The 14,533-nt window shown below is 39.6% G+C and overlaps 1 protein-coding gene across 2 annotated transcripts in view; it reads left to right on the forward strand.

The window, feature by feature from the left end:
- Positions 1–8,224: 8,224 nt before the first annotated feature.
- The window catches only part of COL3A1 (collagen type III alpha 1 chain), a 49,604-nt gene continuing 43,295 nt past the window's right edge, over positions 8,225–14,533 (forward strand). For both annotated transcript variants that reach the window (XM_048309595.1, XM_048309596.1), the window contains exon 1: positions 8,225–8,442. In XM_048309595.1, the coding sequence (XP_048165552.1) occupies positions 8,364–8,442 (79 nt within the window). In that variant the 5' untranslated portion in view covers positions 8,225–8,363. The remainder of the gene's footprint in view (positions 8,443–14,533) is intronic.

Below are 14,533 nucleotides of genomic sequence, written 5' to 3' on the forward strand. Positions count from 1 at the left end.
TGTTTTTCATACTTAACAACCTACAGGGCTCCTGGTTTGTATCACACCCAGGCAAACGTGCATGCACGCACCTGCAGAAGGCTACTGTGAGACCTTATCCTGAGGTCACCCCAGGCTATAAAGCACTAGAACAGACACTGATGGAAAGCATCCTGCAAGTTCTGTCTTTTTTGTTGTTTCCCTACAACAATCACCTCAAATCACGAAAATGGAAGGAATAGCACTTACTGAGAAGAACAAGCATGGAGCAGAAAGCCTTTTATTTTTTGTATTGAAATTTTTTGTATCAGTTAGTAAAATTGATTAAGTTCGTTGATATATTTTGCACTGCAGTGCCCAATTTAGCTTGGAACATGAATCTCAACAGCAATGCAGCTCTCTGTAGCTTGTGCATATGCAAAATTTTAGAAATGTTAACCATTATAAGAATATTAATTAAATACATCCTCAGAAATTTGTTCTAGGCTGTGCCTGTATTTAAGAAATGCCTTTTTTTTTCCCTTCAGAAGTTCAGCCAAAAGTATAGAAGAACTGAATCTGGGGATCTGCACTATCTGAAAACTCGCAGAGGACTAACCAATTCGCAGTGTTGTACTCCAGAATGTTTTACTGTTTCATTCCCTGGTGGCATCATTCTATTTCCAAATGTACCAAGACTTTGATGGGAATGCCAGTTATATTTCTGAGGAATAATGGTGAGTGTCATCTGGCTGCTGAGGATCAAGTCTGACATACCTGAAAGTCTCCATAAACTGTAATTCACTAAATATGGCACTGGAATGGGACCATTATTCTGCTCATATATTTATTTTGTATTTTTAGAAAATATTCTCCCGTCTTTATGTTGTAGTTTCCCATTTGATTAACATAAGGATGGCACTTGATAAAGTACTCAGAGATGGTAAATGCGTGAAGTAATTAGTTATTTTGAAATTTCATTGCTCTTCCAAAGGAAAATCTTTCCTTTACTTTCTGAGTAGTTAAAATGGTCATGGGTGATACCTTGGGAGCTGGAAAATTCGTGGTATGCAGTGGTTTAGTTCAAAATGGCCAAACATAAAGAGGCACAGAAAGGCAGCTTATGGGAAACATAGTACAATAACAACCCTGACCTCCTGGACTCTAGAAATTAGGAAGTGCAATTTCTAAATCAAAACCAGCACCAGAAGTTCTGGGAATGGAAACAAGCCTTAATTCTCTGTAGTGCAAAGAACCCGAAGCTTCACAGTAGGTCAGACTTTCAGTCCTGTATACGTGTCTGCTTGCTTCATGCCCTCCTGAGAGCTGTGTGTTCTGGCCTCAGGAGCAAGCAGAAGCCACTGGGGAGATGCAGAGTGGGTGGCAGGGGACTGGTACTCTTTCCATGCTAGTGGGATACAGATTGCCCTGAAGAGGGGGTATTTGTATAGTCCTCTCTTCCCACCAGAGGATCTCTTTGCAATCAAGACTCTGCTTCTCTCCTATAATGCCAACTGAACTGGCTGAATGCTGCCACTGCTGTAAACATCAGGAAAGAGTTACCCACAGCAGATCTCTAATCTTGGAATAAATACCAATCAGGCATAGTGGCATTCACCAAGAGATTCTTTCAACTGCTCCTTCTTTTAATTTTCTGCATGCAAGATTTCTTCAGTGATGTGGGTCGTGCAGCTTGACTAGCAAGAGTTTGGTGGAATATCCCTTTGAGGGACAGGGAGTTTACCTGGGCTGGGAAGGTGGAATAACATGTGTCTTCCTTTAAGGCATACTCTCAATTCTTTGCTCTCAAAATCATGACTATGGTATTCTTCTGTAGTCACAATGCTGGCCTAAGAGTGTTGTTTTTCAGTCTAATCATACCAGCCTATTCACTGTTCTGCCATTTGAAAAAAAGGTTGTTTAATACCATTCAAATAAGGATTTAGATAATTGGAGGAGGCACTGTTCTGTATTTTCCATGTGTGTAGAAAATGAAGTGCTGAGAAGAATACATTCTTGTATTCAGGAGTAAGAAGATTTCACACCTCAAAGCTGTTTTATTGGAAAAAAGTTATATTGTTCCAATTAAAAAGCAGATTTCTCCTATTATATTTATTCCTATTTTCCATGAAACAGAGTTGGTAGGATAGTAGATAGAAAGCATCCCTTGTCTTTAGGAAACAAAGAGCAAGTGGATCTTGAATGAGGCACAACAATTTTCTGATTCACAGAATAGTTTGAATCCAATTTGCATAAGGGTTTCAAGTAATAATTTTAAAATAGTTATGTTATTACCACTCTTCATGCCACAGAGTCTGCAGGGATGAAAATGAATGAATGTGTGGTATTTTCATTTGGTTTTCCAGATGATTCTTCCTAACTATTTAACTTGGTCACCAGAGCCTACCACAGCTTGGTTGTTACTACTTTGGAGGAGTGGGGGTGTGGGTGATGGGTGTGGGGTTGTGGTATCTTTTTACTCAGTGTATCTAAGAAAACTTTCCCACACTTTCCTATCATAGCCCAGACAGTTCTTACTGACATACAGCTGACCTGTTTGAAGGTTTTCTGTTCTGTAATATTAAAACAAAACCTGCAAGCCCATAGAGACCTTATCCATAAAATCAGTTCAGATCAGTAGCATGGCTGCATACCTATTTATATTTTTTAATATCTTCTTTATATGCCATTATATTTGATGTTGTTGGTATGAACTTCAAGACTCTTGAATACCAGGTGATGATGTAATGTTCTTAGGACAGGATTCATCTTGAAAGGAAAGATTCTTTTAAAGCTGCCTTTGAAAAGCAGAACAGATCAACCCATGTATCTAAATTAGGGTCCCAAGTTTTTCCATGCATGACATAATTCATAAGTGGCACCACTTTCCAGTAGCAGAGGCATAATGACAGGATCCTATGACAGGATACTGGAGTTAACAGCAGAGAAAAGAGTGTGACGAGGTCACAGATCAGAAAAAATCCCATAACATCGATGCCGAGAGAATCCTTGTGGACAGCCCTCCAGGCTGTCCCCCCACCAGTGTGAGCAGCATCAGGGCTGGCCCCAGCGTGGTACACTTCCCCTCTTTCCAGAAAAGCAGCTGAATGCTGTTTCTCCTTTCCAGGAAATCTGTGGTCTTTTTGGGACATGTGGAGCTCTTACAATCCAGAAGAGAACATCATACCTGCCTCATACCATCAAAACTGGGCTGACTCTATTCCTGAAGACTGCTTTTTTTTTTTTCTTTCCCTTCCAAACTGAGATTTCATTGTTAATGGAAGGCTTTTGTACTTCAGTGTTCTCTGACCTTCTTGCACATCTCTGGTGGCCTTCATTTAGAATCGGTTGGGTTTTTTTCAAAATTTCAATATTTTTTGCCTTGGTAATTTCTTTTGCTTCCCAGCCTGTTAATATCGAACAGATAAAGAGTTAAAACTTTTAATCCTGTGTTCTTCTGTTTTCTGTTTTTTCTAATGGATGAGTCATGAGTATGGATGGCCTTTTGTTATTCTTTAGTAAACTTAAACAAGAATATTTATTCCCTCATTAGAAAAACAATAAATCGGCAAACAGAAAAATGTGAAACAATGATTTTTAAAAGATATTGACCATATCTTAGTGTTATTATTCTTTTTTTTTAGTTTAAAAGAGATGACCCCAAAAAAAAAAAAGTGCTCCTAAAATCTACTGGATTGCTATTGCTGAAGCCTAAAACCTGGAAACTTTTGATGCTGAGGTCCCATAGGAACCAACAGCTGAAGTACGATAAACCTGGGCTCTTCTGGGAACTATGTGTACTGTCTAGAGCAACGGTGATTTGAGCAGAGCCAACAAGAGGGAATGATTTGCATGATGTAACTTCACTGTCTACACCAGCCCCGAGGATGAAAGGATATCCTGCTTTTTATGATAATTCATTCTCAGACTGTCTTTCTGATGAATTTTACGCATTTTTGTTACTTAGAGATATATCAAAATACAATTTATTTTGTGATTGTATAAAATTAAGCATAGACACAAATTCAGAACCAAGGGGTTTTTTTAATTTTTAAATATTTTCTACCATCTTATATTATTTTGATGTTCAACAACCACAACTTGTAGAGCACAAAAGTCTTTATGAGACAATCTCCTGCCAGAAAGACCTGTAGCTGTTTCTTTAAGTACTTCCTTAGGTGAATAGGACTGTTCTATTTCTTTAAAAAGTGAAGATCTGGGGTTATTTTCAGTTGTACAGTGGAAATCTGGGTTGGAGACAAGAAGAAAGGATTCCTTTCAAAATAATTTTGACACCTCGTGGAAAGGAGGAGCATCCTCACAAAGGCGTGGAGCCAGTGTTCTGAATTAACAGATTCTGTCCCTGGCGACAGGAGTAGGTGCGTGTTCAGTACAGAGAAACCCCGCCCTGGCCATAGATGTCAAATTCCCCAGAATTCAGTACACCCAGAGGTCATTAAACTGGTTTGGCTTCTGTCCCTCCTGCTGTGAAGAGAAAATGCTGTGGGTGCTGTCTCTGCTTCACCCGTATGCAATCATAATGTTGGCTCTGCCTTAAGAGACTTCACAGCTGTGCTGTAACACAGTTCCCAACATGACTCAGATGAAGGATTTTATTTAATCTGCACAGGACTTTGGAAAAAAAGATAACTTTTGTTTGTGGAAACCTTGAGAATGTGCAAAGCTGAAAAAAGAGCACATGCGAACAAGAGGCTGGGTCTCAAAACCTGATTTCCCATTGTCTTAGGATAATATTTCAGTGAAAATGGCAAGATGGGAGAAGACTGAAACCATTTCGTTGCCTTGGCTGCCTTCATTCCTGTAATCGTCCATTAGGGCATCAGTCATAGTTTTCATTGCTTCTAGCTCCCAAACAGGAATGGTTAAGAAGTACGTGGCTGTGTTTTGGCGTTTTTTTATTTAGTGGCTCTAGATTCAGCTTTTCTTGTAGGTTCTTTACCCCACTATGCTTTCTGCCATTATTTTCACTATTCACAGTGCTTTATTTCTGTGAGACTGTACAGTCCTTTTAAAATTTGGAGATTCTTTACTATCATTAAAATCCACAAAAACCAAAAAAATAACTATCTTGTTGCTGGTATAGGAGTAACTGCAATGGCAAAATTTGAAGATTCTTAGTTCAGATTAAGCTCTTGGAAACAGGGAATAGTTGCCAGCTGATTCTACAGGCCAGAACTTTGGGAACTTTTAAAGCAACACTTATATAATTTACTTCAGGACTGACCTTTTGGGGTGGTGGACCAGAGGTCACCTGATAAATATGTAAGAGCAAGTCTCTCATTTGTCTTTCTGAGGCAGAAAGTCACTAACCACAAGACTCAAACAGGCACAAGGACTCCCAGATTGCATGAATATTCCAGCATCTGATGTAGAGGTAGTCAACAGTTCCTATTTACACATCTTTTATGGTATCTACAGTAGAACACAGGTACATTCAATAACTTTTACAAGTAATTGTTTCAGGTTCCTCCGTAAAAATTGCACCAATTTTTAAATAAGTACCTTTCCCAGTCTAGTCATGGTGCCAAGACATTGCATCCCTAGGAAGCTGAGTATTGGCCAGGAGCTACTAACTAAGTAATCCAAAATTGCCTGCAAGAGTCAAAGATCTGTTCTTTAGGGGGGCTTTTTCTGCACAGAGGATGTGAAAAGGAAGACTTTGAACAGAAAGTGTGCAGAGGATGTTCAGGAAAGTTGCTGTGCCACCGCCTCCTCAGGCCGTGTAAGTAAAATGGTGAATGCCACTCAAAAGGAATTGGCTTGTGACAGTAAATGGCAATTGCCAGAGAATTTTACACTAGAATCAATTCTACGACCACTATTATGTAAAGGTAGCACTGATGAGGAATTTTAGTGTAGCTGAGCATTGCTGTACTTGAACCACAGCAAATACACTGCAGAACGCAAGGAACGGTTATTGTTTTTATGGGATGTAATCATCAAGAGATATGGTCTGTGCTTCTATACAGAAACCTTAGGCTTCATTTCTGTGCAAATTCAAGCACACATGTTGCTATTCCAGTGCCTGTGGCAAATTGGAGGTGTCATGGATAAATTTGGGTTCATAATCTAGCTATAGAGTAGCATAATATCTAAGGTGGGCAATCCAGAAGAGTTAGAATTTAAATTTTACTCAGAAAAGTGTTGTAGTGTAAAAACCCAAGGCAAGCATTAGTGAAAATAAGGGAGTCACCAAGAGTGTTCTTTTTTTGAAAGGTTAGATTTAAGAAAATTAGGGAAATGTTTATTGTGGTCAAATAGGCTAAATATTTTGCAGAACTCAATGTGAAATTGTTTTTAAGTCAAAGACATGAATTTTTTTTTCCCTCAAATGTGAACACTTCACTTACCAAGTAACAATCATTAGGCTTCATGAAAATTAAGCAATTGCTGTGACAAACATGTAGACATTGTTACAGAAAATTGCCCTGCATGTGATTTTGCTAAATAGTTAATTCAGTTTGATTGTCTTTCCACAGCTGAGAACAGTTTGTATTCAGGGTTTTATCTGTTCATACATTTTTATTGAAGAGAGACAAGCAAGTAAATCCAGGTTCTTGGATTTATTTCTTGGTCTATCTTATGTTCTGAGCATAACTCCAGAAGAGGAGAAAACCTTCTAGGCCCATGCATAAAAATTTGAAGCCTGTTGTCTTATGTTCTGAATGGCTCAACAGGAGCTGGTTATCTGTTTGTTGATTGTAGCTACTTGAATGCTATAAACCAAATAACCTAACCTGTTAAGTGATATGATATCGGATATGAAAACCCAGACCTGCAGGAAATAGTTCTGCCGATGCAACAAAGACAGCATGAAATATTGGAAGACTCAGGAAAAAAAGTGGTGTGTAATTCATTTGGAATGTATCAAGCCATTCATACCTTATGAACATCTAAGAAGAGACTCATGATATGTTAAAAATGACATCAAATTATTTAAGACCTCTTCATACTTGCTTCAACCTCCTCCACCTCAGGTGACCCCAGCAGAAGAGGGTGTTTCTGTTTAAGTGGAAATGTATGTCAGACAAATAGGTTTTGAAATGAGATCCAACACCTACCAGATTAAACCTCAGGCTGCTCTTATTTTGTGATGCATACAGAGATATGGGGTCCTTTTTTGGATGACAGTTCATGCACTCACAAATTATTGATAGGAGGGATGGTTCCCTGGGTAACTGTAATCTCAGCAACACTTGAGAACAAATGAATGAGCACTTCTGCAGGACATGACCTGGATCAGATTGATCGACTGAGAGCAGTAATTGGTTTGATCTTTGTTTTAGCAGAGATGCCCACTGTGAGAGCTTTCTACATTCACTTTGGGGTCTCCCAAACTTGGGCTTAAGGCTACATTACCAGCAAAACTACATTCATAACAAAACTGGCTCACACCATCTGATTTGGAAAACAAGTTTGTGTGTTCTGATCTTATTCTCAGTAAAGTTTTGTGTGGAATAAAGAAATAGCTATGTTTAAAAGGGATTAGTAATCTCAAGATTTCTTTTCTATTTTTTTTTTTTGTCCTCTTTACCTTCTTGTTTGAGGAGCAAACAGACAAGAAAAATTTTCTGCATTCCTTTCAAATGTTGTAATGACAGCATCAAACTGAATTATTTGAAAAGATTTTGTTTGAGAGATTGAGGCTTGTGATTTGCGGTCTTGTTCTCTTCATAATTTTTTTTTTTATGTTTGCTTTCTCCCCAGGTAACATGAAATCGTGTTGTGAGGTGGAAATGGTTAGAACAGCACCGGAACAGGATTGTGATTTTTCAGTCCTTCCTTTTGTTAACTCTGAGTGCTCATCAGCACAAATACCCAGGTTTGGTCCTTCACTTCTGGGATTCTTTCAGTCTGTGCAGCTACTTCAGTTCTTACCTTTTATCTTTGTTAGGGAGCACTAAGATTTAAAAATCCTCTTTGGGTTGTACCCATTGACTCCTAATTAACATGAAAAAATGCTTCACCCTGGGGGCTTTGGCACAGGGCTCTTTTTTCACATGCATGTATGTCACATAGATTGCACCCTAACTGTTCATATACAGTGTCAGTGTGCATTTTGTACGCACACAAAAGTTCCAGATGTGCTGTGTATCTTGTTTAGTTGACTTCAGTCTTCTGTAAAGCCAAGAGAAATATTAATCATTCATTTACTGTTAGGGGATGGGTCTTCTTCTCATGTTTCAGTAAAGGGGGTGGAAAAGAAAAGTAAGCCAATTTTTTTCCTATTTAAGGCCAAAGCTGGGGAATGCTTGTGGCTGAGTTCTGTACATGGCCCGGTGCTGGAAGGGCAGGGAACAACCGATGTTGCTATTTTGAATAGATTTTTTCTTCCCCCCCCATTTTTATTTTTGCACAGAGAGTCTCATGTCTAATATTTAGACATGATGAGCTCTGTGCAAAAAGTTACTTTGCTCATTCTTGCCGTGTTTCAACCCTCAGTTATTTTGGCACAACAAGTCGGTGAGTAATTCAAGCTTCTTATGATTTCATGTTTTTATTTTATTTTTATTTTTACCAATAATTTTAGTAGCTTGTAAGAAATGTGTGTGCACGAATCTCACCAGAACATTTTTCCTTCACTAATTCAGCAGTCGGATATTTAATGGTGAAGTTGAAAGCTCCAGGGGCTTGCAGTACCGTCCCAAAGGTTTCTCTTTGCTTTGCTTTCTATACAGTTAGGAGGACTGTACAGTGCTGTCTGCCTTGGCTGCATTTATTCTTGTTCTTACTTGTTTTCCTGCTACAGACACCAGAGAGATTCTAAGCTATTTCTTTTAACTCTTGGAATAACATTTTAACTGTTAGCTCCGTGCTGCCTGGGAGCTCTTTGTCACAAGCAGTAAGTCTTTGCTTCCAACTATTTTATTTGAAGTTCTCCTTTGTACTTGTTTGTCTTACACCGGCAGAGTGGGGGTTTCTTTAAACAATTTGTGCGCAGGAAAAAAGCCTTAAAGTTCTAACCAGTTTTGTCGAAGGGGTTTTTAAGAGTGATATATGAAAATATGTCAGTTTACAGAATTTTTACTTTGGCATAGACCAGGAGGGTAAATTAATTCCCTCAGCTGCTACAGTTTGAATCAGGCATCTGCAGACTGTTTCAGCCCCTCACAAGACTGATTAGCAGTTGATGGTATGTGGAAGTCCATGCGAGTATGTGTGTGCATGTTTACAGAGAGCAAGAACGCCAAATACCAAGTGAACATGGAATTCAGAGGGGAGAGAAGTACTTTGTATACAATAGTTCAACCTAGAGTGAAGATAAGTGTGGTATGAGTATTTAAGTTAAACAGATGACATTCCAAAAGTCCAGCTGACCTTTTTTGGATGTGCTCAGTTCCTGCTTGCCAGATATTGTAAACCAGACCTTCCTTAAGATAAAACACTTTTCTTTCCTGTAAATATGAAAGATTGGCAATTTATTTGTTCCTACACAGAGGCAAGGAATAACCTTAGAATTAACTCGATAAGCAGCAGCCAAAGAAACTGTGAAGGAAAGCCAAATACCTTTAACACCACACCCTACACTACTGTGTATGACACATATCATGAAAACAATTACTTGAGCCATTTCATGGCAAACCCATCTGTCTCACCATACCTGGACAGGGATCTCTGCTGAGGGGTGAGTGTGAGTCCACCAGGGGCAGCCTGTTGGCAGTGGAGCACTTGGAGCTCAGGAGGACCTGTACATGAGCAAGTCAGCCTCTGCAGCAGCAGCATGCCCAAACAGCAGCCTCCCTCACCCAGCACAGACACAGGCTAAGCCTAAGTGTCTATAAAAAAAACCACCCAATGCATACAAAGATGTTCTGTAGAGAGTAAACAGAATTTACTGTGAACTGATCCTTTTCTGTTTCTGCTTTGCCATATACAAACTCCCTCCAATAATCTTCAGTAGATATTATAAATATAAAATTCAGTTATTATAAAATTCGAGCAAATATATGCTGTGAATTTTCTCTGCTTACAGCAGCAAATAATATATACATTGTTTATATTCAACATGCAGTAAGTGTACTTTTATATACCTATGTCTATCATCAGAGGACTAAGAGACCATCCAATATAAAGAGAAGGAACATCAAGTTTATTTCTCCCCATAAACAAATTCCTCCTGAGTGCCAGGTCTCCTTCCCTCACTCCAGTCATATCCCTGAACATTGCTGAGGTGCAACATATATTTGACTCAATAAATGTCAAATTTTGGGTAGAAGAACAATACACAAATGAAGTGTGAATGAGTATTCTCATTTCTCTGCCACATTTCTGTTTCATGGTGTTGTAACATTTCCTTACTGGGCTAACTTCCATACTATTTACAGGGATGACATTACACAGAGAGACTGATAAATCACTAGTTATCCCTCAAAAAATTGGATTCTTTCCTCACTTTAGACTGTTTCTTTCCATACATTTGAATATGCTTTTCTCACAGAAAATAATAATTGAAGGAGTTTCTTATTAGCATCACTAATTCACATGCAGGGCAGGGAATGGACTGGGAAAACAAATTTTCCACAACTGAAAAGTGAATTTCCAGACATGCTAAAATGCTCTCTCTTGTCAAGAAAAATGTTTATATGGTTAGTATCAAATGTAAGTCAATATAAAATTTTCCTTGGGAAAGCCTGCCAGGAGACAAGACTTGGCAAGATATTAAGGAAACTGCTCAGTATCACTGAGTTTAGGGTAGTCAGAAGTACCCCCGGGCTATCTGTTTCTTTGTCTTGCTGTAATAGCTTGGAATGGAGATTTGAGTACAGTCTCAGGCTAAACCTCTTCAAGAGCTTGGCATCCGGATACTGTGCAACAAGGAATGTTCTGTGACTTCCATGACCAAAAGCAGTATGTCCTTGTAACCCACAAGGATGTTTTTAGCCTGGAGGTGAAAACACCTTGACACAATCCAGGTTTTCTGATGTGTGCCACAGCTTTCAAGCCCTGTCCATGTTCAAGATAAGATGCCTGCTGATGGCTGACAGGACACGAAGCCAGCGCTTTGGACAGGACAGATGATTCCAAGTCCAGCAATGTGTATTCTGTTCCACCTTTTTGAAGGCACCTTCACATCCTGCATATTAAACTACTCAAAAGTGTAAGATCTTAGAATGCTTCTTTAGGAAAGAAATCCATTCTCCACCCAGTGAGCATAACTTGTGAAAGCATTTGCTAAGCCTTGCAGCCTGCATTCATCCCATTTATCTTGAATTTGTAGAGGCAATCATGACAGCTACTTCCAGAAGACGGCACAAATTTTAGCTACACAGACTGGAAGTATTTGGCAGTTTCCACTGCCTACAAAGGAAGCACATCCACAGCGTCCTCACATCAGTGCCAAAGGGAAGCCAGATGGATTTGGGCCTGTCTCAGCTGCATCTGCGATGCTTAAAGGACACCTCAGGCAGCCAGAGCGGGACACTTCCCATAGGTACACCCATAGTCCTTGAGGACCTTCACCGAGGTCATTAGGAAAACTCTACTGCTCTGAAAGCAGTGTGAGAGCAATGCCAGAAACTCTTTTTTATTATTCCAAGTAATTTTTTGCTCTAATGTAATTTAGTGTTTTCCTTGTAATGCAAGTATTATCTTGGATGTTTGGTCAGGAAACTCATTTCTGAGGCTGAATGCTGACCTTTCATATTACTTGCAGTTGCAAATTGCAGTTTTAAAACTATATATAACCATTACATGTAGGTTTGAGGAGGCAGTATGCAAATGACTTTTCCTGCTGAGCACCCACTCCTGATCCTCGAGAAAAAAAAAGATATTTTAGGAAAACTTGTAAACAGCTAATTTGGCCATTTTACTTTTTTTTTTCTTAATTAACTGGCAAGGATTAGATGGCATGTGAAATAGATGGGCACTGTACAGATGTAGTTTATTTGTGAGCCTGCCAGACTGTCATGTTTAGCACTTAGCTGTATGGAACACTGCACACATGTGTTCTTTGTTGATAAATTTCCAGTCTAAGGGTAATGCTAACAACAGTCAGAGCTATCTCTCCTCAAAGGTTTTGGTAACCAAGTAAAGTTCCCCTCCGGAGATTTGACAGTAAAACCAGATGAGGCACATCTGTGTGCCAAGGGATAATTAACCATTGTGAGTAACCTGGACTATCTGAAGTAATGAAATATCAGGGATCTACTCCTCTTCTTCCACTTTTCCTGACTAGTTTTTACCAAGCACATGGCAGACAAGGTTATGCATAGGAAAATTGAAACATTCCTTTCTGGTCTGGAAAAATCATGCTAAATGAAAGCCTGGGGAATCCACCCCCTCTAAACATTATATATATGTTCTTGGAAATATGACAAATTTCATAAACACATTTTATATCACACATCCCTGGAACACATTAGCCTTAGGAAAAATGAGACTGTTATATAACCCTTTCATTATTTTCCAGATTTGTTTTTGACTTTAGACCAAATCACCAAATCTACACAGACTGATTTTTCTAATGGAGGAGGTGGAGTTGGAAACATCCACTGCTTTATTGCAGGGGAAAGAGGCAGAGGGAGAAGGGTGTTGACACTGGCACAAACCTCACTGTTGATGCCTCAGTCAGAGTCATTATGTTTGCTCTCCTCTTAGCGCTGCAGATTACAAGCAGATCCTATTTCCTCTTCCACCCTCTGCCAGAGTGTTGAGGTTTGAAATAGGCAGCCAGGTGTCACTTGCAAACTCTGCTGATGCCAGCCTTACACAACAGCTGGGGGAGAGCTGTACTCAAGAAAAAGAAAGGAGGGAATTACTATCACTTTTTTCCCACAGGCTGGCTGAGAAACCAGACTGACACTGTTCCATTAGTCGTTGTTCTAGTTATGTGCTAACGTTGTTCACTCCTTGTTTTAATCAGAAATCTGCAGGAAATGGGCCATACCTGCCCTCATAATTGGGACAGCATGCTGAGGGTCGGTAACGGAAGTGATGCAGAGTGGCATTTAGCACTTGGGGTTAAAAGCAACCTCTTCAGAGTTGAAAGGTTCAGCCTACCAGGAGGGGCAAACAATAACAAAGTGCACTTTCCTCAGCTAGCGGGCACCTGGAGCACTGTATTGCTCTGGATGTTTCTGTGTTAGGTTCCTAGTCTGCAGAAGAGCACAAGCCACAGCTGCTGTAACAGTGTAACATCTAATTTGTTGGTTTGAAGTAATAACTCATCAAAAGTCACAATTAGAAATTAGTGCAATGGTCATACCATTAATACTCCAGATTGTGCTGTCCTTTAGTCATGCTTGTTTAAGAAACTGGGCAAAAGATCTCTGTTAAGAAAAGGGAAATTGTTGGCAATGGCAAAAATACGTTGTTAACAAATAGGGGTTTTTATGGTCTTAAAGTAACTGCATTAGAGTCCTACAGCATTGCAGTTCAATATGATGGAACACCGTTCGGTTTATTATTGGCAACACCCAAAAAAAAATAAAAAAGACTTGCAAAAGGTATAATAAAATCTGTTCTGATTCAACATTGCTACTGTTAGCTCATTCTCCATGTAGTAGCTTGGTAAATTGCAGATTACATGACTTTAACATGGTTTAGAGTTCAGCATCTACCACCAATTGTCTATAATTTTGAGACATTCTGATTTCATTTTTTGGCAGATGATAAATAACCTTCAGCCTGAAATGGAACAAAAATGTTAGTGTCATCATTTTACCTGCTGCAATACTTTACCAGCCTATCCCTCCATCTATGTATCCGTGATAATACACCTTGTACAGAAGGAGAACTGGGCACAGATGTGATTCCTGCTCCAGGAGAGCTGCAAGAAGTGTTATTTTACTTCTGTAATTTCAAGTCAGGCTGTTGAGGGCAGCGTGGCCGGGTGCAGAGAATGCTGCAGGCCCTGGCCCTCAGCATGCTGCCCATCTCCAGCCCAGTGGATGCAGTGGATTCCTCCTGGTGGCACAGCTGTGTAGGGCCATGTTTGTCACAGCGGTGGTGTCCCTGTGGCAGAGGTGCTGTGTGGCGTCTGGCTGCTGTCGGCTTCCTGCAGCCATGCTGCTTCTAGGTATGGGAGCCAGTGCTCTGCCTTGGTTACTGCTGCTGGACAGCTACTTCCCTAGGGATTTTCTTTCTTCCATTGAATCTTTTAATGCACAGGGTTTGTGAAAATTTGTGTTCTGTCCTCTCTGTGGCTTTCCTGACAAGAGGCATTTTGTCACTGGAAAAATCTGTAAGGAAATCCCACAGAATATTCTGATTTTTCTCCATTCAACAAAGTCAGACACTTTGTTTCAGGGTAATAAGATTTACATATTTATATGTGGTGACCATGCTATTAATATTTCTCATGTGGCTTTGAGACTGTATAAAAAAAAATTCAGTAACCCTTGCATTGTTTCTGATTATGGCTAATCAAGAGATAACCTCCATAGGCATTAAAAAATTACAAATTACAGGAATCAGAAAGTCTCTTCTGTAAGTACAACAGAGAGAGAGAGAGATCTGCTAACCCTATCTTAAATGCTGGAAGGGTGCAAGGAGGAATGAGATCCACCATTGGCTGTAGAGTAGCACATCTTTCACACAAAGGTATAGTAAATCA

The sequence above is a fragment of the Corvus hawaiiensis genome, chromosome 7 (assembly GCF_020740725.1).
Source record: "Corvus hawaiiensis isolate bCorHaw1 chromosome 7, bCorHaw1.pri.cur, whole genome shotgun sequence".
NCBI classification, from domain to species: domain Eukaryota; kingdom Metazoa; phylum Chordata; class Aves; order Passeriformes; family Corvidae; genus Corvus; species Corvus hawaiiensis.